Genomic DNA, 27,509 nt, shown 5'->3' on the forward strand with positions numbered 1-27,509 from the left:
GATCCAACACAGAGGGAAATCAAACCCTACTCCCCGGTGTGCGTGTCCATCTGTCATACCTGTTCAGGTTTGAGCCCCGGGGGCACCCAGGCGTACTCCTCCAGCGCGCAGCCTGAGTCGTCGTCTGAGGTGGAGTTCCTCTGGAAGTCGTACATCAGCTTAGTGACGGTCTTCTCCATCTCTAGAGGCACGGCTGTCATCACATGCTCCTCAAGCCTGCACTTACAATGGACACAGATCTTCCTACAGGACACGGGGACAGAGAGCAGAGACGAGTTAGAAAAGCTTACAATGGACACAGATCTTCCTACAGGACACGGGGCCATAGAGCAGAGACGAGTTAGAAAAGCTTACAATGGACACAGATCTTCCTACAGGACACGGGGACAGAGAGCAGAGACGAGTTAGAAAAGCTTACAATGGACACAGATCTTCCTACAGGACACGGGGACAGAGAGCAGAGACGAGTTAGAAAAGCTTACAATGGACACAGATCTTTCTTCAGGGAAGATAAAAAGTGATCAACAGTTATCCATCCATAGGCAAAGCTTAGAGTGGACACATGTCAAAGTGAATAGTGATATTAAACACTGTTTAACCAGGACATATGTCTTGTACGTACGGCAAAATGTGGGTTGAGTTCAGAACTCTTCCAATGTCTATCTTTGTTTTGAGGGTTTTCTATTGCAAAGCAACGAAGCATATGAAATTTAAACTCCACAATAGTTCAAGGGCCAGGGTTCAAATGTCAAGGCTTCCTGCCGCGCGTCTCACCGAGCAAGAAGGATCGCAGAGACATTCTAGCTCCCACAATTCTCTAGGTAACGCGAGTGAGGACATAATGACAAACCGGTTAAGGAAATGATTCGCCAAGCAACTGACAGTGATGGAAAGCAGTACTGTAAATACACATTTCTCCTCCTGTCTTTACAAGGTTACCTTCAAACTGTCTCAGATGCCCAGACAGGATAAAACTCTGTTCTCATTAATCAAGAACCAGATAACGGGTTAACAAACCCACACAAGGTATCCGTTTTGTTTGCATACAGAAGAACAATTGCTAATGTTTGTTAGAGTGTGGCTCTTTCGTTTTTATGTCCTTTTCAATCTAAGCATAGTATATGTGACTTGTGCCCCCCCTCTTAAAAAGCAGAACAAACTGAAGCAGTGAACTAGGCTACACCCAGACACAGATACACATGGTGAAAGCCCTCTGTTAGGGCAGCAGACCCTGTAAGCAGCAGACATTGTGCTAGCCTGCAGGTCATATCCACTAATCTCTGCTGCCCCTCAGGCAGCCAAAGCCATAATCCAGCCAGACGCCTGGTGGGCAGCACAGGGTCAGAGGAACAGGGGCTTAAGGCCTCTTTGACGGCAAAAAGAAAAAGAGGCTCTTACTGGGAACAGTGTAGTTAGCTAGGTACACCACCTGATATAGCCTCGCCATCCAAAGAGCGTTTCTGCCTTTATAAACAGCAAACTAAACATTTGCATCTGCAATGGGTTGTTATTAACTAGTTATTAAAATGAGCATTATGAAGTGAAATAGAGAGGGGGCTGATTACTATTGAGAACAACAAAAAATGACATGGTTTTGTAAAGATGGATTCCCCAATTATGTTAGTGGAAAACTTTGACATGTTAAAAATAGTTAAACTCGTGATGCATGTCTGGGGTCTAGTACATGTCTAAAAGGCAGATATCTGCTTCTTCAATATCCTTTGGCAAGGGCAATCTACCTGAGCTCCTGGAGGCGATTGGCTTCAGAGAGCAGTCTCCATGAATATTAAAGCAACATATACTGAAATGCCAAGATATCTAATCTATGAATACTGATGGAAGTGGTAAGTAGTACATGGAGCCAGGCCTTGCAGACTAAGTCGCCAGCTCTCTGACAACCAGTCCATCCGTACAGTGGAGGAGAATAGATCATTAAACAGCCCATCCCAGAGGTAGGACACCTAGCCTGGGGCTAAAGCATCCGGAGTCCTCTCATTACAATACAGCAGTCCCCCATCATTACTAATGGATGTGTGATTAACAGGAGACAAACACACGTACTCAGACACACACACCCCGAATGTACGCTAGAACACAGGAGAGATGATTCAGGAAACCATGCCAAAAGAAAGAAGAAAAATTGTAATAAATATGCGCCACACACACACACACACATCTCCCACTCCTCTTGATGCTAGCGGATTCCTTCTGCCTTTTTGGTGGCGAGCAGGCTTAGCGATAGGGGTTTAAATATAGCCTGGAGGAGTACATTGGGCCTGGAGGAGAGTGTTTCACACTGCATTCCTGGTTAGAGTAGTGTCTCTGTTTTAAAATGATACAGACAGAGGCCTTACAAAACACCAAGCCAATGGTTCTCCTTGTCTTTGAGCTGGGCATGTGAGCAGGAGGGCTGGAGTCCCGTGAGACCCATGAGTCTCTCTCCAGATGGAGGCCATCGTCCAGTGATTCACCTCCCAAACATCTGATCTCCCTGCTTCAGAATTGGCAGAGATATGCCCAGGGCCTAAGCCTCTGATTTACAACATGCTGCACATGACTGGGATTTCCAGCCTGAAACACTATCCCATGTTACACTAGTCATCTACACGACTTCAATTAGGGGGCATGGAGTACTCTGGTAATGCAAGTGCATCACCAACGCCTCCACGAAGGGAGGAGAACGAAGTAAATGAAGTAGACGGTTTCCCCTCTAAACATGACTAGCCTTTCCTCTCCTGGGGCAGATAAAGCCTTCCATGGCCAGAGTACAGCAGGAACCCTTTACGGACTGGAAGGTATCCGAGAGGACAATAATCCCTTAGACGGATGTAAGCAGACAATCATTCACCACCGCAGTGTTAATCACCGCATCTCTCCTCCACATCTCCCCGGCAACAGCCAAGTTAAACAGCTACACAGTCAGTAGACACACCAACCGCACAGGCTCAATCCACTGGTGAAACCGATGCCCAAGAAACTAGACTGACCCACACACAAGTTCGAACTAGACTAGAGATACATACTGTATTTTATTAAGCATTATTTGTGCACCACTCTGGATTTCTTAACCTGTTGAGTGTAGGGGGCAGTATTTTGATGTTTGGATGAAAAACATACCCAAATGAAACAGCCCATTTCTCAGGCCCAGAATCTAGAATATGCATATAATTGTCAGATTAGGATAGAACACTAGAAAGTAGGTTAGAACACTCTAAAGTTTCCAAAACTGTCAAAATATTGCCTGAGTATAACTGAACTGATATTTCAGGCGAAAACCTGAGGAAATTCCAACCCAGAAGTGCTGTTTTTCCTGAAAGCTCTGTTCCATTGCCTGCCTTTGCTCCATTTAAAGGGATATCAACCAGATTCCTTTCCCCATGGCTTCCACATGTTGTGAAACGTCTATAGACATAGTTTCAGGCTTTTATTTTGAAAAATGAGTGAGAAAGATCACATTGCGTCATTGTATGGCTGGGTGCCAGCAGCATTTTGCATGCGCAACAGCTTGGAGCAGATATTTTCTCTCTCTCTCTCTCTCTCTATTGAAGAAGCTACAGTCCCGATTGAAATACTATTGATTATATATTGTAAAAACAACCTGAGGATTGGTTATAAAAACCATTTGACATGTTTCTACGAACTTTACGGACACTATTTGGAATTTGTCTGCTCCGTCGTGACCGCTCGAGCGTGTGGATTTTTAAACATAACACGCCAACCAAATGGAGGTATTTTGGATATAAAAACAATCTTTATGGAACAAAAGGAACATGTATTGTGTAACTGGGAGTCTCATGAGTGCAAACAGCTGAAGATCATCAAAGGTAAGCGATTTAATCTATTGCTTTTCTGACTTTCGTGACCAATCTACTTGGCTGCTAGTGTTTGTAATATTTTGTCTACTGAGAGAGATGTTCTTACATAAACGCTTGTTATGCTTTCGCTGAAATGCTGTATTGAAATCTGACATGCCAGGTGGATTAACAACAAGCTAAACTGTGTTTTGCTATATTGCACTTGTGATTTCATGAAAATTCAGTATTTGTAGTAATTTAATTTGAATTTGGCGCTCTGCAATTCAGCGGATGTTGATGAAAATTATCTTGCTAATGGGGTGGGTGCATCAAGAAGTTAACCACCTACGGACTAGTACAAATCTGAGGTACTGGTACACATCCTCTGCCAACTGAGGGAATACTCAACAGGTTGGGTTGAGTGATGGCGCCATTAATTTAACCCAACTTTAATAGGTACATCTGCCATAGGGTAAATTGTCATTCAGGTTCGTAAACACCTCCTCTAAAGTGTGCAACACATCCACAACCCTCGTCTTCCTGAAAAACAGCCATGGAGTTGAGAGGGCTTGATGTGGTATTTGAAAAGAACCCCATCCCAGACTCATTCGGGAGTAGCTCCCAGAGAGCCAATGCTGCTTTTCATGGCATCATTCCGGACAGATTAGACACCATGTTTAAATGGCAGCCCAGAGGAGAGGTTTCGAGGAACAGCTGGATGTAGGCAGCAGAAAAAGTCTCTGCTCCTTTTGTTTTGCATGGAAAAGAGTACACATTCTTTCTTTTTTAACTGCCTTTTGTTCTCTGAGATCAGATGAACATTTCCATTCAGCGCTATTAAGATGACATTCCTGAAAACCCTTGAACATGCAATGGTACTGTGTCAAAGGAAACAGTAACAAAATACTTTGTTACTGTTTCCTTCGACACAGTACCATTGCATTCAGCTTTAAATCACTGAACAACATTCTGAAGAGGAATCAAACTCAAAGGCATTTGTTATTAGCAACCAATTACTGGTGACTGATCCAATGGATCTAATGGAGATTAGCCCTGCGACCACCTGACGCAATGGGGGGCGGGGGGGGGGCAGTCATCTCTCTACACTGCCTCTGTGATTTGTGTAGATTTAGAGTGGGAAGTGCAGGAAGTGAGCAAGGATTCGAGTTATGTAACATCTAACTGAGCATGATGCTTTTCAGCTACAGCAGCTTCATACCAGAAGATCCTATTAATTATTCATACGTGTTTACTTGTTCGGTAACTGCTACATATGCATGGCAAGTCAAAGAGGGGGCAGGTTTTTTCAGACTCCTGAGACTTCAGTCCTCATATGGAACTGTAACTATGGTTCTCTCACGACAGACTGTCAAACTGTCATTGGGGAACCCATCTGTAAAATGATCAGCAAGTTTGAAAAGCTGACAAACACAACTAGTCTAAATGTAGCCTAATGGACTGAATTAAAAAATGTCGTGGTGTTGAAAATGGATGGTCAAAAAAATACATTTTGGATACCAAGAAAGATGGTTGGTTGCCTATGAATTGAGGCAACCGGTAGTCTAGATGTTTCGGAGCAATACAGCCTGATATTTCCATTACCCCTGGACTCGTATCCAGCTGCTGGAGTGTCAATTTATTCATTATTCCCCAGTAAATCCGTTCATATGCTAATCCAAAATGACCTATCCTGACTCGATCAATCCCGCGTCCGGCCAGTGCCAGATCATTAGAGGCAACACAACAGAATCTAATCCCACTGAAAAACTCTGGTTAGCTTGACCACGCACCACGAAGAGAAGCGGTATAATAACACACCCATTAGAGGATAGCCTATGAATGAGAGGTGAAAATAGTGGGACTATTTATACTATTGCGTGCGAGAACACACTTTTGTTTTTAATTAAAGAATGATACGTTCCTAAGTAGTAGCACTAGCAATATACTTCTAAGCCATGAACGCTTAATTTCTTCTTTTTTTAACCTTTATTTTACTAGGCAAGTCAGTTAAGAACAAATTCTTATTTTCAATGACGGCCTAGGAACAGTGGGTTAACTGCCTGTTCAGGGGCAGAACGACAGATTTGTACCCTGCCAGCTCGGGGATTCGAACTTGCAACCTTGCGCTTACTAGTCCAACGCTCTAACCACAAGGCTACCCCCTAATTGTGAAATACATTTAAACTCTTAGCCCACTGATGTAGATATTATTTTTGTTTAAATCGAGCACACCAAGAGAGCCACATAGGCTACACTGTAGAACACAGCGGCCAACAAATGTAGCCTATCTTGCGGTGAGAAAATATCAAACCCTTTCAACCGCATTAACAGTTCACTTCAGTGTCGTGAAGGTAGGGATACAACAGGGCGCAAAAATAGCCTTGTCAACTGCGCAATAACAGCTTGATACAAAATAATGGAGCAAAGGGTAGATTATAGGCTTTGCTTACCTTATTACAAAGTAGGTGAGAGGGAGAGCATGGCTCTGCTTCCGGTGATGTTAGTTTTCAAACACACTTTCATCATTGCAAACCTTTTCATAGTCTAGGCTAGCCTACTATTCATGCGTCACAGTTTTACGAATCTTGCGCTCTCCCTCTCCGGTCCGTGCGAAGCCGCAATATGTAGCCTAGACTATTGTCCCCCTCGCTCCGCGAGAATTTTAGTCAAGATGCTCCGCAAACACATCCGCAAAGCGCTCGGATTCTTGGAAGTAACGCTATACGTGTAGAAAAAAAACAATAAGTGGTTGAGCACAAATACCACTACAGTTATTCCACCTACGTTGAGATAATGCAATAGCCTAAAAGGTGTACGTTCCGAACAAATCCAAAACAATCCTTTCGGAGGTAGCAACAGAAAACTAGAAAGTAAAAAAAATGTTCCACAGGGACTTTAAGTGCGTAACCATACGGAGCGCAGAGCAGCGACTTACTCGCCTGACTGCCTGGCTGAATAAGTGCCTGGCTGCACCACCACCGCCTCACCTCCCGACTGCCAAAGACCAACCGTGATGTCAGGAAGTTGCCGTCCTAACGTTGGTATAATTAGCGGTGTGAATGGCTGGTGTTTTGGAATCATTTGCATGCAAATTAAACCATTTCCCCGAATCAACTGCCCCTGGCAATCAGCTGAGAGAGAGAGGAGAAAATGAATAGACTGTGGGGTATTGGAGGTATAAGCCACTAAACAAAATGCATAACAATTACCAATATAATGGAGGAGAAGGGTCATACCCTATGGTCTACACAGAATACTAGTGTGGACTGGAGTAAGGTAATCAAACTGTCTTTATTTCCCAATACACTGTAGTCTAAGAGGTAACTTTACATACTGCTTAGTTATCAAATGCTTATAACCAGTTTATATATATATATATATATATATATATATATATATATATATATATATATATATATATATATATATATATATATATATATATATATATATATATATATATATATATATATATTAAAAAACATTGTAATTAGGCCTCTGAAATAGCTCCCTGTCATTGACTACTTTCTGCAGGACCACAGAGGTGAACAATAGCTTCACTTTTCACCTCATCCACATCAATGAACAGGAAGGAAATGTGAGAGGCAAGAACGTTTTTGAACACAAGGCTATTGGAACATAGTTGGGACAAAACTGTTCATAATTGACTGTACTTCCAATCTACACCGAAAAGATCCCAGAAATTGTTCATACGCACAAAAAGTGTATTTCTCTCTAATTTTATGCACAAACTAGTTTTGATCCCTGTTAGTGAGCATTTTAGATTTTGTCAATATAATCCATCCACCTGACAGGTGTGGCATATCAAGAAGATGATTAAACAGCATGATCATTACACAGGTGCACCTTGTGCCGGGAACAATAAAAGGACACTAAAAATGCCAGAGCAGCAAGCTACTCTTCCTGGAGTCCAGCAAAAGTGAGGCAGTTTATACAATTTTCAAAACATTACAATACATTCACAGATTTCCCAACACACTGTGTGCCCTCAGGCCCATACTGCACCACTACCACAGATCTACAGTACTAATTCCATGTGTATGTATAGTGCGTATACTATCGTGAGTGTGTGTGTATGCATGTGTATGTGCCAATGTATGTGTTGCTTCACAGTTCCTGCTGTTCCATAAGGTGTTTTTTATCATTATTATAGTCGTTATCGTTGTTATAGTTCCATGTAGTCATGACTATGTAGTACTGTGTGCCTCCCATAGTCTGTTTGGGACTGTGAAGAGACCTCTTGTCCTCTTGTGGCATTTCTTGTGGGGTATGCATGGGTGTCCGAGCTGTGTGCCAGTAGTTTAGACAGACAGCTCTGTGCATTCAACATGTCAATACCTCTCATAAATAAAAGTAGTGATGAAGTCAGTCTCTCCTCCACTTTCAGCCAGGAGAGATTGACATGCATATTATTAATATTAGCTCTCTGTGTACATCTGAGGGCCAGCCGTGCTGCCCTGTTCTGAGCCAATTGCAATTTTCCTAAGTCCTTTTTTTTGTGGCACCTGACCACACAACTGAACTGTAGTCAAGGTGGGACAAAACTAGGGCCTGTAGGACCTGTCTTGTTGATAGTGTTGTTAAGGCAGAGCATCGCTTTATTATAGACATACTTCTTCCCATCTTAGCTACTACTGCATTAACCTGTTACATCTATGGGGGCGCTATTTCATTATTGGATAAAAAAACGTGCCCGTTTTAAGCGCAATAGTTCGTCACAAAAAGATGCTCGACTATGCATATAATTGACAGCTTTGGAAAGAGGACACTGATGTTTCCAAAACTGCAAAGATACTGTCTGTGAGTGCCCCAGAACTGATGCTACAGGCGAAACCAAGATGAAACTTCAACCAGGAAATGAGCAGGATTTTTGAGGCTCTGTTTTTCATTGTCTCCTTATATGGCTGTGAATGCGCAAGGAATGAGCCTGCCCGATCTATCGTTTCCCCAAGGTGTCTGCAGCATTGTGACGTATTTGTAGGCATATCATTGGAAGATTGACCATAAGAGACTACATTTGCCAGGTGTCCGCCAGGTGTCCTCCGTCGAAATTGGTGCGTCATCTTCAACTGCACGTCTTTTTCCAAGCGATGCACCGGAGAAAGTAGACTACCACGAACGATATATCAATGAAGAGGTATGTGAAAAACACATTGAGGATTGATTCTAAACAGCGTTTGCCGTGTTTCAGTCGATATTATGGAGTTAACTTGGAAAACAGTTCGCCGTTTTGATGACTGAATTTTCGTTTTTGTTTGGTACCCAAACGTGATGTACAAAACAGAGCGATTTCTCCTACACAAAGAATCTTTCAGGAAAAACTGAACATTTGCTATGTAACTGAGAGTCTCCTCATTGAAAACATCCGAAGTTCTTCAAAGGTAAATGATTTTATTTGAATCCTTTTCTGGTTTTTGTGCAAATATTGCCCGCTAATTGCTACGCTAAATGCTACGCTAAATGCTATGCTAAATGCAACGCTAGCTATCAATACTCTTACACAAATGCTTGTTTTGCTATGGTTAAAAGCATATTTTGAAAATCTGAGATGACAGTGTTGTTAAGAAAAGCCTAAGCTTGAGAGCTAGCACATTTATTTCATTTGCGATTTTCATAAATAGTTAACGTTACGTTATGCTAATGAGCTTGAAGCTATAACCGGATACAGGTTTTTTTTCATAGCCAAACGTGAACAAAACGGAGCGATTTGTCCTACACAAATAATATTTTTTTGAAAAACGGAACATTTGCTATCTAACTGAGAGTCTCCTCATTGAAAACATCTGAAGTTCTTCAAAGGTAAATGATTTTATTTGAATGATTTTCTTGTTTTTGTGAAAATGTTGCTGGCTGAATTCTAGGCTTATAGCTATGCTAGCCATCAATACTCTTACACAAATGCTTGTTTAGCTATGGTTGAAAAGCATATTTTGAAAATCTGAGATGACAGTGTTGTTAACAAAAGTCTAAGCTTGAGAGCAAATATATTTATTTCATTTCATTTGCAATTTTCATGAATAGTTAACGTTGCGTTATGCTTATGAGCTTGAGGCTATAAATAGGATCCCGGATTGCTCGACGCAAGAAGTTAATATGTTCTGACCATTGACAGTTTACAATCTAGGGTTACGCCAAGCAGTTTAGTCATCGCAACTTGCTCAATTTCCAGATCATCTATTACAAGAATTAGTTGAGGTTTAGGGTTTAGTGAGTGTTTTGTTCCATATACAATGCTTTTTGGTTTAGAAATATTTAGGGCTAACTTACTCCTTGCCACCCACTCAAACTAACTGCAGCCGATTGAGTGTTGCAGTCATTTCAGTCGCTGTAGTAGCTGACGTGTATAGTGTTGAGTCATCTGCATACATAGACACTCTGGCTTTACTCAAAGTCTGTGGCATGTCGTTAGTAAAGATTTTAAAAAGCAAGGGGCCGAAACAGCTACTCTGGGGAATTCCTGATTATAACTGGATTATATTTGAGAAGCTTCCATTAAATAACACCCTATGTGTTTTGTTAGATAAGTAGCTCTTTTTTCACATTTTAGTAGGGGTGTAAAACCATAACACATACATTTTTCCAGAAGCAGACTGATCAGTGCAGCTTTTGACATTATTGAAGTCTTAACAAGACAGCCTCCCCAATAATTTTATCATCAATTTCTCAGCCAATCATCAATCAATCACCAACACACTCAAGAACCTCCAGAAGCTAACTAGCTACAAGCTATTTAGTCATTGTTAGTTTTTTTTTTACCTGGATAACACTCACTAATCCAGCTTCCCTGCCCCCTGGACACTGATCACTTGGCTACATAGCTGATGCACGCTGGACTGTCCATTAATCATGGTACCTCATTCTGCTTGTTTATGTTTTATCTGTCGGCCCCGTTGCCTAGTCAACGCCATTTTACCTGCTGTTGTTGTGCTAGCTGATTAGCTGTTGTTGTCTCACCTACTGTTTTAGCTAGCTTTCCCAATTCAACACCTGTGATTACTGTATGCCTCGCTGTATGTCTCTCTCAAATGTCAATATGCCTTGTATACTGTTGTTCAGGTTAGTTATCATTGTTTTAGTTCACAATGGAGCGCCTAGTTCCACTCTTCATACCCCTGATACCCACCTCCCACACATGCGGTGACCTCACCCATTACAACTAGCATGTCCAGAGATACAACCTCTCTCATCATCACCCAGTGCCTGGGCTTACCTCCGCTGTACCCGCACCCCACCATACCCCTGTCTGCGCATTATGCCCTGAATATATTCTACCATGCCCAGAAACCTGCTCCTCTTATTCTCTGTCCCCAATGCTCTAGGCGACCAGTTTTGATAGCCTTTAGCCGCACCCTCATACTACTCCTTCTCTGTTCCGCGGGTGATGTGGAGGTAAACCCAGGCCCTGCATGTCCCCAGGCACCCTCATTTGTTGACTTCTGTGATCGGAAAAGCCTTGGTTTCATGCATGTCAACATCAGAAGCCTCCTCCCTAAGTTTGTTTTACTCACCGCTTTAGCACACTCTGCTAACCCTGATGTCCTTGCCGTGTCTGAGTCCTGGCTCAGGAAGGCCACCAAAAATTCTGAGATTTCCATACCCAACTATAACATCTTCCGTCAAGATAGAACTGCCAAAGGGGGAGGAGTTGCAGTCTACTGCAGAGATAGCCTGCAAAGTAATGTCATACTTTCCAGGTCCATACCCAAACAGTTCGAACTACTAATTTTGAAAATTACTCTCTCCAGAAATAAGTCTCTCACTGTTGCCGCCTGCTACCGACCCCCCTCAGCTCCCAGCTGTGCCCTGGACACCATTTGTGAATTGATCGCCCCCCATCTAGCTTCAGAGTTTGTTCTTTTAGGTGACCTAAACAATCTAAGCTAGATGCCCTCAATCTCACACAAATCATCAAGGAACCCACCAGGTACAACCCTAACTCTGTAAACAAGGGCACCCTCATAGACGTCATCCTGACCAACTGGCCCTCCAGATACACCTCCGCTGTCTTCAACCAGGATCTCAGTGATCACTGCCTGTATCCGCTACGGAGCCGCAGTCAAACGACCACCCCTCATCACTGTCAAATGCTCCCTAAAACACTTCTGTGAGCAGGCCTTCCTAATCGACTTGGCCCAGGTATCCTGGAAGGACATTGACCTCATCCCGTCAGTTGAGGATGCCTGGTCATTCTTTAAAAGTAACTTCCTCACCATTTTAGATAAGCATGCTCCGTTCAAAAAATGCAGAACCAAGAACAGATACAGCCCTTGGTTCACTCCAGACCTGACTGCCCTCGACCAGCACAAAAACATCCTGTGGCGGACTGCAATAGCATCGAATAGTCCCCGCGATATGCAACTGTTCAGGGAAGTCAGGAACCAATACACGCAGTCAGTCAGGAAAGCTAAGGCCAGCTTCTTCAGGCAGAAGTTTGCATCCTGTAGCTCCAACTCCAAAAAGTTCTGGGATACTGTGAACTCCATGGAGAACAAGAGCACCTCCTCCCAGCTGCCCACTGCACTGAGGCTAGGTAACACGGTCACCACCGATAAATCCATGATTATCGAAAACTTCAACAAGCATTTCTCAACAGCTGGCCATGCCTTCCGCCTGGCTACTCCAACATCGGCCAACAGCTCCGCCCCCACCGCAGCTTCTCGCCCAAGCCCTTCCAGGTTCTCCTTTACCCAAATCCAGATAGCAGATGTTCTGAAAGAGCTGCACAACCTGGACCCGTACAAATAAGCTGGGCTTGACAATCTGGACCCACTATTTCTGAAACTATCCGCCGCCATTGTCGCAACCCCTATTACCAGCCTGTTCAACCTCTCTCTCATATCGTCTGAGATCCCCAAGGATTGGAAAGCTGCCGCAGTCATCCCCCTCTTCAAAGGGGGAGACACCCTGGACCCAAACTGTTACAGACCTATATCCATCCTGCCCTGCCTATCTAAGGTCTTCGAAAGCCAAGTCAACAAACAGGTCACTGACCATCTCGAATCCCACCGTACCTTCTCCGCTGTGCAATCTGGTTTCCGAGCCGGTCACGGGTGCACCTCAGCCACACTCAAGGTACTAAACAATATCATAACCGCCATCGATAAAAGACAGTACTGTGCAGCCGTCTTCATCGACCTTGCCAAGGCTTTCGACTCTGTCAATCACCATATTCTTATCGGCAGACTCAGTAGCCTCGGTTTTTCGGATGACTGCCTTGCCTGGTTCACCAATTACTTTGCAGACAGAGTTCAGTGTGTCAAATCGGAGGGCATGCTGTCCGGTCCTCTGGCAGTCTCTATGGGGGTGCCACAGGGTTCAATTCTCGGGCCGACTCTTTTCTCTGTATATATCAATGATGTTGCTCTTGCTGCGGCGATTCCCTGATCCACCTCTACGCAGACGACACCATTCTATATACTTCCGGCCCGTCCTTGGACACTGTGCTATCTAACCTCCAAACGAGCTTCAATGCCATACAACACTCCTTCCGTGGCCTCCAACTGCTCTTAAACGCCAGTAAAACCAAATGCATGCTTTTCAACCGATCGCTGCCTGCACCCGCATGCCCGACGAGCATCACCACCCTGGATGGTTCCGACCTTGAATATGTGGACACCTATAAGTACCTAGGTGTCTGGCTAGACTGTAAACTCTCCTTCCAGACTCATATCAAACATCTCCAATCAAAAATCAAATCAAGAGTCGGCTTTCTATTCCGCAACAAAGCCTCCTTCATGCACGCCGCCAAACTTACCCTAGTAAAACTGACTATCCTACCAATCCACGACTTCGGCGATGTCATCTACAAAATTGCCTCCAACACTCTACTCAGCAAACTGGATGCAGTTTATCACAGTGCCATCCGTTTTGTCACTAAAGCACCTTATACCACCCACCACTGCGACTTGTATGCTCTAGTCGGCTGGCCCTCGCTACATATTCGTCGCCAGACCCACTGGCTCCAGGTCATCTACAAGTCCATGCTAGGTAAAGCTCCGCCTTATCTCAGTTCACTGGTCACGATGGCAACACCCATCATCCGTAGCACGCGCTCCAGCAGGTGTATCTCACTGATCATCCCTAAAGCCAACACCTCATTTGGCCGCCTTTCGTTCCAGTACTCTGCTGCCTGTGACTGGAACGAATTGCAAAAATCCCTGAAGTTGGAGACTTTTATCTCCCTCACCAACTTCAAACATGTGCTATCTGAGCAGCTAACCAATCGCTGCAGCTGTACATAGTCTATTGGTAAATAACCCACCCATGATCCCCTACCTCATCCCCACACTGTTTTTATTTATTTACTTTTCTGCTCTTTTGCACACCAGTATCTCTACCTGTACATGACCATCTGATCATTTATCACTCCAGTGCTAATCTGCAAGGTTGTAATTATTCGCCTACCTCCTCATGCCTTTTGCACACAATGTATATAGACTTGCCTTTTTTGTACTGTGTTATTGACTTGTTAATTGTTTACTCCATGTGTAACTCTGTTGTCTGCTCACACTGCTAAGCTTTATCTTAGCCAGGTCGCAGTTGCAAATGAGAACTTGTTCTCAACTAGCCTACCTGGTTAAATAAAGGTGAAATAAAAAATAAATAAAAAATCATGATAACTGCAGGAATATCCACCTGAGCTGTTGCCAGATAATTCAATGTTCATTTCTCTACCATAAGCCACCTCCAATGTTGTGTTAGAGAATTTGTCAGTACGTCCAACGGCCTCACAACCGCAGACCACGTGTAACCACGCCAGCCCAGGACCTCTACATCCGGCTTCTGCACATTCTGTGCGGAGGGGGGCCAGGGTGCCGAGGAGTATTTCTGTCTGTAATAAATCCCTTTTTGTGGGGAAAAACACATTCTGATTGGCTGGGCCTTGCGCCCCATTGGGTGGGACTGGCTCCCAAGAGGGTGGGCCTATGCCCTCCCAGGCCCACCCATGGCTCCAGCCTTCCCAGTCATGTGAAATCCATCAATCAGGGCCGAATGAATGTATTTCAGTTTACTGATTTCCTTATGTGAACTGTAACTCAGCTAATCTTTGACAATTATTGGGTTTATATTTTTGTTCAGTATGTTTTATTTATTTATTATTTAACTAGGCAAGTCAGTTAAGAACAAATTTGTATTTACAATGATGTCCTAAGAACAGTGCCTTGTTCAGGGGCAGAACGACATATTTTTACTTTGTCAGTCCAGGGATTTGATCTAGCAACCTTTCGGTTACTGGCCCAACGCTCTAACCACTTGCCACCCCAAAGTATATATTCACATCATAGTAAAACAACTTGAAAGCCAATGTAGAAAAATGGATATATAGGCATAGGCATATCAGTGAAACGACTGGGTCTTGGGGTATGTTTGAGACCAAAATAAATAGTTCCACTTTTAGAATGAAATCAGTGTATCCCGTTACAAACCAAAATATATACTTGATTTAACTATGTAAAGTCCGTCACAATTAGTTGTCGCATTTGGAGAGGTGATTTGGTATGGAAAGGTTTATTTGTGGACTCAAACCAGATTACCATGACTCAAAATAGCCAAGATGTAAGTAATCATACAAACACTTAGACAGCTCTAAGGCTGTAATGCTATCCAAGCTCCTTTCCAGAATTAGTGTTAGGGGTGTTTAACAATGTCCGAATACTGCTGCCAATTTGCTTTGCATTGAATGGGTTGAGAGAAGGAAAATGATGACCAAACCCAACAAAATAGATTTATTTCTGGTGAAATATGCTTAACGGATTTATGGTTAATTTCTAAGGGGAAACAGTATAATAAGGGGGAGTTAGTAATTAAATCAAGATGTGTTTATTTTTCCTCAAATGCCTCCTTGGCAGTGTTTTAGCAGAGGAAAAAGTTAAGTAAAAAAACTAAACAGAACTTGAGACAGTTTGTGAAGCTGCTAAAAACTGCTGGTGGCTCTGGACAACTCTCTCAGTTTGGGGATGTTGCAGTCATCTTTCTGTTCTCCTTTTCCTCCTGGAGTCGGCCTACAGCTTTCTCTCCCGATGCTGCATGTCTGGCCTGGATTCCCCCTTCACACGTGGCGGAGTGCCTCTCCCTGGCTGCCAGTCTTTAGCCCCACATACATGTACACAATCCCAACCCCTTTGCAAACACAAGAGTATCAATTACCCCTCACCCTGTATTTAAGGTCTTTCTACAGGCTTTTATGAGGAACTGTAAGTGACAGCGTCCCCACTTCACAGCCGCAGAGTTGGTCAACTGGTCTGGGGCCTGTTGCCGCTTCATATGGGCTTTAGCCTTTCCCCAATAAACTGATCCAGGGCCTAGTTTCTTTACTGCTCTAATAAAAACATAGGAGCCAGCTTGGGGAACATGCCATGGGCAATATTTCCTTTGGTGCCTCTGGATGGTCATTTTAGTTAAGGAGAACAGGTTCACTCCCTTCCAAAGCATGCATTAGCATATCAGTGACTTTGTCCTGATCAAAGAGGATGAACGATAGTGTAAACAAGCCAATTGAAATATGTTTTATAGTTACACTTCCTGAGAGGATCTTACCTGGCATTTCTTTCTGAATTGTGTGTATTCTTTTTTTTATATATATACACTGAACAAAAATATAAAAATGCAACATGCAACAATTTCAAAGATTGTACTGAGTTGCAGTTCGGATAAGAAAAGTCTATCATTATAAATTAATTAATTAGGCCCTAATCTGTATTGCACATGACTGGGAATATAAATATGCATATGTTGGTCACAGATAATAATAATAATAATAATAATAATAATAATTTTTGAAAAAGGTAGGGGTGTGGATAAAAAAAAAGCTAATAAAAAAAGTCAGTATCTGGTGTGACCACCAGTTGCCTTTCTCAGCGTGACACAACTCCTTCGCATAGAGTTGATCAGGCTGTTGATTGTGTCCTGTGAAATGTGGTCCCACTCCTCTTCAATGGCTGTGCAAAGTTGGATATTGCCGAGAACTGGAACACAATGTCGTACACGTAAATCCAGAGCATCCCAAACATGCTCAATAGGTGATATGTCTGGTGAGTATGCAGGCCATGAAAGAACTGGGACATTTTCAGCTTCCAGGAATTGTGTCCAGATCCTTGCGACATGGGGCCGTGCATTTCATGCTGAAACATGTGGTGATGGAGAAAATTAATGGTACGTCAATGGCCTCAGGGTCATGTCACAGTATCCTTGTGAATTCAAATTGACATCAATAAAATGCAATTGTGTTCGTTGTCCATAGCTTATATCTGCCCATACCATAACTCCACCTCCACCACAGGGCACTCTGTTCACAACGTTGACATGAGCAAACTGCTCGCCCACACAACGCCATACAAGCTGTCTGCCATCTGCCCTGTACAGTTGAAACCGGGAGTCATCCATGAAGAGCACCACTTCTCCAGCCTGCCAGTGGCCCTGGAAGGTGAGCATTTGCCCAGTGAAGTCGATCACGACATCGAACTGCGGTCAGGACAAGACCCTACTGAGGATGACGAGCAGGCAGATGAGCTTCCCTGAGACGGTTTCTGACAGTTTGTGCAGAAATTCTTCATTTGTGCAAACCCACAGTTTCATCAGTTATCCGGGTGGCTGGTCTCAGACGGTCCGACAGGTGACGATGCCTGATGTGGAGGTCTTGGGCTGGCGTGGTGGTCCTGGGCTGGCGTGGTTACACGAGGTCTGCGGTTGGGAGGCCTGTTGGACGTACTTCCAAATTCTCTAAAACGACACTGTTGGTTTATGGTAGAAAAATTAACATTAAATTATCTGGCAACAGCTCTGGTTCAACTTGCATTCTAAACTGAAGATCATGATTAGGTGATTATTGGAGTCAGGTGTGTTAGCTGGGGAAAAACTGACAACAATCAGGCCCTCGAGGCCTGGAATTGCCCACCCCTGCTCTAACCACTAGGCTACCAAGTCTCACCCCAATAGCTGATCACTGAGCTGATCACTGAGGAGAGGGACAGAGAGAATTGTAATTTTCTGGTATGACTTCTCAGAAATAACCACGTGCATTTTTAGAGACAGGGCTCGCATCAAATCATTTGTGACCAACAAGCCAGTTAGATTGTCTGAGGGAAAGGAAGTTGAATCTAACCTTGTTTACAGCCTCAGATATAGGGTTTAGGGGGTTGGAGTAATTCCCCAAATCTCTGCTACTACCGTTACCAGTCTCTTCCAGCAGGCTCAGCCAAGTACTAAGGGGGACTAAGGCTGTGGATGGATACTCAGCTCAGCTCAAGAGTACTTCTACAATAATGCTTCTTCTACAATAATTCTCCCAGCAGGTAAGTGATTATTATATTCTATATTTTTTTAGAGAGGAAAAGGGGGGGAAAGGAATAACGAGAAGAGTAGCCAGTTTGGCGGAAATTATAATCCGCCCGTCCTTCCGTCTAGTGGCCCTGCTATGGCCAGGCTGGGGAAGTCATTAGGCCACAGGGAGAGCGTGTGTTCTCCTGCTCCATGCATGGAAGGGGCCTGGGCTCTGGAGTGACCTTGAGGAGAGGCTCTTGAGGGGCAGGCTATTTCAGCCCTTGCTGGCCCACTTACAACAAGAGCTCTTCAGCGTGAAGAAACGTGTTGCTTGGGCCCCATCCATCAAACCATCCATCTCAAGCCACAGACAGCCTGGCTCTCATGGGCTGTGGAGCACGTTCCTCAGTGTACAGTACATTACCCTACCCCCGTCACTCTGTGAGCTTTCCCAGTCCTACATGTGGAATCAGATTCAAAACATAACACGGGTCACGTTTGCCTCCAGGTTGAAAAAGGTATGTGTAGAAGATGCAAAGGGAAATGGCAACTGATAAACATGACTTTGCATCAACGTGAAGTAAGAAAATGGAACAGCCTCTTCAGTGAACAACCTGCTGTCTAATCCTCCCACATCAAACCTCCTAGGGCTGTTTAATGACTAAGCTCCTTGACTAGAATACAGTATATACATATGAAGTGGGTACAACGTATGTGAACATTATTAAAGTGAACAGGGTTCAATGACCTTGTACATAGGGAAGCAGTCTCTAAGGCTGGTTGCTCCAATTCAGTCAGACTGCATGGTTCTGGAAAACCGCAGAGTTCTATTCCAGAACCTTCTCCTCCTTGGAGCTCCTCAGCCCTCTCCACTCTCCCTGCAAGCGCCACAGTTGCCATATGGAGAGGAGAGGAGTGACCAGATGTTTCATTCATAATAGATATGATCAGCCTCATTAGGGTGACCACAGCAGAGCAACAACAGCAGCAGCTTGATACATGATATTGCCCTATTCTGTCAGTTTACTAAAGCCTCAGATGTACTCTACAACACCACAGCCAGCTATGCAGAACAACAGTACTGTACATATTACTAATGCATACCGCTTGAAGAGAGGAACAGAAGATGCCAAATTGAACACAGTCTGTGGTCAAGGAAGGGGAGTACAACTCCCCAGTGATCTAAACACAGCCAACGTGTGTGATGACCGTCTCCTGTTTTAGCCAATCACCTGGGTCGTGCTCCACTTTCTCCAGAGCCTCCTGTAATGGTTTAAACCTCAGCAATTCAAACGTCTAGTTAAATAAACCCTTGCTTAAGTATGCCATGTTTAAATATTTAGTTGAGAAAGACTGGCTGGAAGGGGAGAAGGATCAGTCAAACAGTGGTGGGTCTGCCTGAGGGGGTTCTGTCTGTCCATTATCGTCAGGGACCAGGAGGGAGAACAGTGCTCTGCTTATGTCCACTTATAGCTCCGTTTGATTTTCAATTTGTTATCAATACAACTCAAGGTCATGGCAGAACATTCCTCAGACAACTGTCTAGGGGAGAGTTTCCTCCATGCTGTTCCACAAATAATAAAATCCAGTAGACTAAGAAAACAGAAGATTTACGTTAATTCAGTTTTTATAAACTGCCTTTTTAAATCTGTCAGATGTCATGTGTGCCAGTAAGGGCACACCTCTAAACTTAGAGAGACAACAAGTGGCAATTAATGTGTACTGGCAAAAAAAGACCATACAGGGCTCTTGCTTTCTTAAAGGCGTGCACGCTCACATACACACTGCAGTCTGGTAAATGTATCAGGGTTAGGGATCAGGGAAGGCGTGGACCCGAGTCCAGGATGGACTGCTATAGCTTCCTGTTACAGGAGAGCGAGCGAGAGAGAAAGCCAGGACACTCATTCATCTGCTAAGAAAAATATTACCCTTGGCTCCTGTTTTAAATATCTTTGTAATTTGCAATAGCAAATATAAAACCTCTGAAAAATCAGATCAGAGTCCAATCAGCCTATTTACTTGCCTGTTACAAACACCAAGCTCCAGTCAGTTCCATGGGTTGGTGTGTGTGTGTGTCAAAAGCTAGAAGCTTTTCGTACAGAAACAATCTGCTACTGTAAACCCCATCTGAATACACACAACAAGACATGAGGAAATATCAGAATGAGCAATGTCTACCTAGGAATAAACAACAGACCTGGTTTCTTCACTAATCCATTTCTACCCTTCCGCTGCCACCTCAATAATCCAACCTAAAGCCTTTCACTTGGATAACTTTCTCACGGGGGACTTATGCTTTAAGTACTACAGGCTATTCCGAAATAAAAATGTATTTAATTGATAGAGATTTTGCAGAATAAGTGAAGTTGTAAGAATAAGAATAAGCAAAGGTGTGTCGAGCCAGGAAGATGAGATGAGATGAAGAGGAAAGGGGGGATTTAAAACACTTCAACCTGATTTCAGAGCCAGCAGAACAAAAAGCTTATCTAAGTGGTCAATAAAGTCATAAAGAGGATGACTTCCTAACCACACAGCAGAGGTTCTGGGAGGAGGAGGAAGGGGGTCCTCATCCAATTAACAGTGTTTCATCTCAACCAACCCTGAAATAAAACAACCACCCTTCCAATTCACCTACTATTAAAAGGACTTTAATCATCCGATTTCCTGCATCAAGCTGTGATCGATGATGAGCCGATGACACACAAGCTCCACGTCGATATGGCCACCACTGCTTTCTCCACAGGGGAGGTCTGGTCCAGCTCCGGTTGCAGTTATGGATTGGTAACTGACGAGGGATTGGCAGTTCTAAGATCTTTGGAATGAGCTGTGGATTTCTGTTAACAGACACAGAGTGAGTGTGACCCCACCACTCAACAGCGTAGTGTTGAAACTGTTTGGAGGTCTGAGACAGCACTAAGGAATAGGTGGATGACTCATTTAGAATCCACGTGTACTGTGTAATCATGAAAACTCAGCAGAACACAGACATGCACAAATACACACACACATACAGTCCAACAAAGGGTGGAGGTATTGAAACAATCAGGAGCCCCTCTACCACGTCTTTCCCCGCTCCCCACTGTAGCTCCTATTACCCCCCTCATGTAGTCTGGAAATCAGTGAGAGAGCAACACCCTGAGAGGAACTAAATGACCCTGGCACAAGGCTGTTCATAACACCTAGACTGCCATTCGCCCCTGTTTATTTGAACTGTGAACCACACCGTGTATGTGTGTATAGAGAGGGAGGGCGAAGCCAGCTATTATAAAGTAAATCCTGTGTCCTGCCCCTTTCACACTCTGAGCACGTTTATCTCCCCGCAGGCGCCCGGCGCTCCTGTGGTTCTCCAGGCACAGACAGTCCTCTGTGTGCCCAGCCAGGGCTGCACGGCACAGGCATGGAGAGAACAAACACCCCCTGCCCTCCTGGAGCCCCAGAGCCCAGACACAGGACATGCTGTGACCCACATATGGGAAGCCCTCTCAGCATTGGACTACCGCCTGCTAGGCCCCCTCCACTCACTGCACAAGGCCAGTGATTATGTATGGAGATTATTCAAAGCAGTCCCTGTGATGGAGGGAGACTGGAGGAACAGTGTGTTTGGGATTCGGTTCTTGGTAACAGTGCCTGGGGGTAGTGGAGGATGAGAGACTGTATCATAAATGAACCCACTGTTTTAATCCACAGCCTGGAAGGACTGTGTTACCAACCCAGATAGCATAAGATCTCAAAACAACTCTAGGATCATGCACACCCAAACTGAAGAGATACATGTACAATATTGAGTTCCCTCCGTAGTTTTCGGAGTTCACTTATTGCGGGGGGCGGTGTAAATGTACTGAGATCTAAAATAGCAGACATTTACCTTGTCTGACATTTCTGAAGTACTGGTTGGCTAACCCTCATCTATCCATGTGTGGGTTGCTTTTAAATAGCAACACATAAATCAATCAAAAAAAAGACTTCACTCTGATGACGTGGTAATATTGACCAGGAAAACCAGATAGCAATGCTGTCACGTTCTACATAGGCCTCCAATGTGAATTTGATGTGTCAGGCTCAAGCCCTTCTCCATTATACACTAGTTAGACACAGTGTAAATATTCAATCATTAGAAAAGTATAACATTGCATATTTGCTACTGAATGCCAGCTGAGGTCTGTTTTGGGATAATAAGAAAACAAACAAATAATCAGCAGCACAATTTTCCTTCTGAAGACTTCAACCCACTTTAGATTCCCCCGAAAGCCCCTTTGACTCTTAAACTTGGCGTTAACATTTACGTTTTTCGGAATTTAGCTGACGCGCCTATCCAGAGCAACTTACAGGAGCAATTAGAGTTAAGTGCCTTGCTCAAGGGCACTGACAGATCTTTCACCTAGTCGGCTTGGGGAGTCAAACCAGCAACCTTTCGAGAGAGCGAGAGAGACTGCGAGAGAGAGAGACTGCGAGAGACAAGACTGCGAGAGAGAGAGGCAGACTGCGAGAGAGAGAAAGACTGCGAGAGAGAGAGAGAGAGAGACAGACTGCGAGAGAGAGAGAGAGACTGCGAGAGAGAGACAGCGAGACAGACTGCGAGAGAGAGAGAGAGAGACAGCGAGACAGACTGCGAGAGAGAGAGAGAGAGAGAGCGAGACAGACTGCGAGAGAGAGAGAGAGCGAGACAGACTGCGAGAGAGAGAGAGAGAGAGAGAGACAGTGACTGACCCAAAATTAAGGAAAGCTTTGACTATGTACAGACTCAGCGAGCATAGCCTTGCTATTGAGAAAGGCCGCCGTAGGCAGACATGGCTCTCAAGAGAAGACAGGCTATGTGCTCACTGCCCACAAAATGAGGTGGAAACTGAGCTGCACTTCCTAACCTCCTGCCCAATGTATAACCATATTAGAGAGACATATTTCCCTCAGATTACACAGATCCACAAAGAATTCGAAAACAAATCCAATTTTGAAAAACTCCCATATCTACTGGGTGAAATTCCACAGTGTGCCATCAGAGCGGCAAGATTTGTGACCTGTTGCCACGAGAAAAGGGCAACCAGTGAGGAACAAACACAATTGTAAATACAACCCATATCTATGCTTATTTATTTTATCTTGTGTCCTTTCAAATTTGTACCTTGTAAAAACACTGTATATATATATATATATATATATATAATATGACATTTTCAATGTCTTTATTGTTTTGAAACTTCTGTATGTGTGATGTCTACTGTTAATTTTTATTGTTTACCTTACTTGCTTTGGCAATGTTAACACGTTTCCCATGCCAATAAAGCCCCTTGAATTGACAGACTGCGAGAGAGAGAGAGAGAGAGAGAGAGAGAGAGACAGACTGCGAGAGAGAGAGACAGACTGCGAGAGAGAGAGACAGACTGCGAGAGAGAGAGACAGACTGCGAGAGAGAGACAGACTGCGAGAGAGAGAGACAGACTGCGAGAGAGAGACAGACTGCGAGAGAGAAAGACAGACTGCGAGAGAGAGAGACTGCGAGAGAGAGAGACAGACTGCGAGAGAGAGACAGACTGCGAGAGAGAGAGACAGACTGCGAGAGAGAGAGACAGACTGCGAGAGAGAGAGAGACAGACTGCGAGAGAGAGAGACAGACTGCGAGAGAGAGAGAGAGACAGACTGCGAGAGAGAGAGAGACAGACTGCGAGAGAGAGAGACAGACTGCGAGAGAGAGAGACAGACTGCGAGAGAGAGAGACAGACTGCGAGAGAGAGAGAGAGACTGCGAGAGAGAGACTGCGAGAGAGAGAGACTGCGAGAGAGAGAGACTGCGAGAGAGAGAGAGAGAGAGACTGCGAGAGAGAGAGAGACTGCGAGAGAGAGAGAGACTGCGAGAGAGCGAGAGAGAGAGACTGCGAGAGAGAGAGAGACTGCGAGAGAGCGAGAGAGAGAGAGCGAGAGAGAGAGAGAGAGCGAGAGAGCGAGAGGTCATTTATCTGACTTGCTCAAAATCACATCCTGTTGCTACCTAAACTCCATTGATTACTCAAGAAACGCAGATCCTTTCATGTGGACATAGGGGAGGTTAACCATTTCATATCAATACAGCTTCAGTTTCTTTAGATTGTGTAAATGGATGGATAAACACAGAAATAAAAAACAACCGTATAAGATGTCTTCCACATTAGAAAAGGACCTAAGTGAGCACATTTGTTGATGACATAGCATGAATCTGAGGGTTGCACAAAAAAGCTGAACACATGAACCCTGCCATCTGGGACGCATTTAGTATGCATGTGCAAATGATTACATATTTCCCAAAAATAACATTTGAGAAGTCTTTAACCTTTTGACACAAATTTGAATGTTATTTTCTGACTTAAGCATAAGTAAGCAAAGTATAGTGCCTGCCAAACAAAGAGATAGATTCAGAGACAGAAGAGAGAGAGGCAGCGAGAGAGCGAGAGAGAGAGAGGCAGCGAGAGAGACAGAGAGAGACAGACAGAGAAATTGGATTTATACCAAAACATAGCACGACTGATCATATTTACACCCTACACACCCTGATAGGTAAACATGTCCACCAAAATAATTCCAACATATACAGTGCCTTGCGAAAGTATTCAGCCCCCTTGAACTTTGCGACCTTTTGCCACATTTCAGGCTTCAAACATAAAGATATAAAACTGTATTTTTTTGTGAAGAATCAACAACAAGTGGGACACAATCATGAAGTGGAACGACATTTATTGGATATTTCAAACTTTTTTAACAAATCAAAAACTGAAAAATTGGGCGTGCAAAATTATTCAGCCCCCTTAAGTTAATACTTTGTAGCGCCACCTTTTGCTGCGATTACAGCTGTAAGTCACTTGGGGTATGTCTCTATCAGTTTTGCACATCGAGAGACTGAATTTTTTTCCCATTCCTCCTTGCAAAACAGCTATATCTTTATGTTTGAAGCCTGAAATGTGGCAAAAGGTCGCAAAGTTCAAGGGGGCCGAATACTTTCGCAAGGCACTGTACACTTGCTTTATTGACTTCCAAAAGCATTTGATTCTATTTGGCATACAGGACTATTCTACAAAGTTATTGAAAGTGGTGTAGGGGGTAAAACATGACACAATTATATCAATGTATACTGGTAATGCGTGCAGCATTAAAATAGTCAAGAACAGAATTCTTTAACCATGGGCGGGGCCTTCGCCAGTGTTGCATTCTGAGCCCTGCACTCTTCAATATTTACATCAATGGATTACCCACTATTCTGGAAAAATCCTCAGCCCCTGGTGTTAGTCTCCACAAGGTTAAATGCCTCCTCTTCGCAGATGACCTATGCCACCTACAGCACATGGCCTACAGCAGAGCCTGGATCTGCTAGAGCAGTACTGCCAGACCTGGGCCCTGGCAGTAAAACCCAAAAATATTAAAATAATGATTTTCCAGAGAAGATCCAGATCAGGGAATTAGACAAAGTTCTCAATTGGTACAACATATATAGAGTACTGCACACACTACAATTACTTAGGTTTAAAAATGGACACCTTAATGAGGCAGTGAATGAACAGAGAGAAAGCATGCAGGGCATTCTACGCCATTAAAAAACTAATTCAAATACCTATTCAAATTTGGCTAAAATTAATTGAATGTATCATTGAACCAATTGCACTTTATGGCAGTGAGGTGTGGGGTCCACTTGCAAAACAAGATTTCATCAAATGGGACAAACACCCCATTGAAACCCTGCATGCAGAGTTCTATAAGATTCTCCTACATGTCCAGAGGAAAACTACAAACAATGCATGCAGGGCAGAATTAGGTCAATATACACCATTAATAGAAACTCAAAAAAAGAGCAATTAAGTTTAGCAAACATCTAAAATACAGTGACACCCTCTCATATCATTACCAAGCCCTGCAATGCCAAGAGCTGAGCAAAGAAAAGAGTCCACTCATCCAGCTGGTCTTGGGGCTGAGTTCAAACCTATTCTACTAACACACTGAAGCCTCAGGACCAGAACATCCAACCAATCAGAATATACCAAATTATAACACAGTCAAAACAAAACTACATTGCTTATTGGGAAACACACAAGCGCAAAGCAAAATGCAGTGCTTTCTGGCCCGAAATCGACAGTACACCGTGGCCAACTATTTGACCATGGTTACTGATCAAAACCTTTGAAAAACCTTGACAAAGTACAATCTCAGTGAGCACAACCTTGCCATTGAGGATAGACACAGGAAAACCTGGCTCCCTGTAGAGGAAAGGCTATGCAACCACAGCACAACAGCAGAACCTGAGACAGAGCTGCATTTCCTGACAAAATGTCAAAAATATAAAACAATTCGAGTGTCATTTCCCTAATTTGAAACCCTTAAAGGTTTCAAAGACCTCTGGGATGAGAATAGACTGCCCATCCTGTTGAGGGAGGACGCAGAGAGCTGTGGGTTGGCAGCGCACTACATTGCTGCCTGCCATAAGATGAGGGACAGTGTCTGACAGACCAATCAACCTGCACATGTCCTCTACTGTAATGCTTATTGTTAATGTTCAATGTATGGTTATTTTGACCCTTGGTTACTGTTGTCCCGTTGACAATTTTGATTCTTATTATCTTAAAATTGTAAATTGTAAATCCAAAGTAAGCTTTGGCAATATGTACATTGTTACATCATGCCATTAAAGCAAATTGATTTGAATTGAGAGCGAGACAGCAGGACAGAGTGAGAGAGCAGGACAGAGCGAGAGAGCAGGACAGAGCGAGAGAGCGACAGACAGAGGGCAGAGAGAGCGAGAGAGACAGAGGGGGGGAGCGAGAGACACACAGCGAGACAGAGAGAGAGCCAGACAGCGACACAGAGACAGAGAGAGGGCCAGACACAGAGAGCCAGACACAGAGGGAGAGAGAGAGACGAGGGGGGCAGAGAGAGAGACAGGGGGCAGAGAGAGAGAGCGAGAGAGACAGAGGGGGGAGCGAGAGACACACAGCGAGACAGAGAGAGAGCCAGACAGCGACACACAGAGACAGAGAGAGGGCCAGACACAGAGAGCCAGACACAGAGGTAGAGGGGCAGAGAGAGAGACGAGGGGGGCAGAGAAAGAGAGGGGGCAGAGAGACTCTCCCTCTGTGTCTGGCTCTCTGTGTCTGGCCCTCTCTCTGTCTCTGTGTGTCGCTGTCTGGCTCTCTCTCTGAGAGAGAGAGAGAGGGAGAGAGGGGGGACAGAGAGAGAGGGGGGACAGAGAGAGAGAGGCGGGCAGAGAGAGAGAGAGAGGGGGGGGCAGAGAGAGAGAGGGGGGGGGCAGAGAGAGAGAGGGGGGCAGAGAGAGAGAGAGAGGGGGCAGAGAGAGAGAGAGAGGGGGCAGAGAGAGAGAGAGAGAGAGGGGGCAGAGAGAGAGAGAGAGAGAGAGGGGCAGAGAGAGAGAGAGAGGGGGCAGAGAGAGAGAGAGAGGGGGCAGAGAGAGAGAGAGGGGGCAGAG

At 44.2% G+C, this 27,509-nt stretch overlaps 1 protein-coding gene across 3 annotated transcripts in view; it reads right to left on the bottom strand.

The window, feature by feature from the left end:
• LOC135542078 (prickle-like protein 2) overlaps positions 1-27,509 on the bottom strand; it is a 120,276-nt gene that overhangs the window by 14,833 nt on the left and 77,934 nt on the right. For 2 of the 3 annotated variants that reach the window (XM_064968718.1, XM_064968720.1), the window contains one exon: positions 60-243. In XM_064968718.1, coding sequence (XP_064824790.1) covers positions 60-243 — 184 coding nt within the window. Of the gene's footprint in view, positions 1-59; positions 244-6,244; positions 6,764-27,509 lie in introns of those variants that run through there. The other variant, XM_064968719.1, reaches the window with a different exon arrangement.

Source organism: Oncorhynchus masou, chromosome 6 (assembly GCF_036934945.1).
Source record: "Oncorhynchus masou masou isolate Uvic2021 chromosome 6, UVic_Omas_1.1, whole genome shotgun sequence".
Classification (NCBI taxonomy): domain Eukaryota; kingdom Metazoa; phylum Chordata; class Actinopteri; order Salmoniformes; family Salmonidae; genus Oncorhynchus; species Oncorhynchus masou.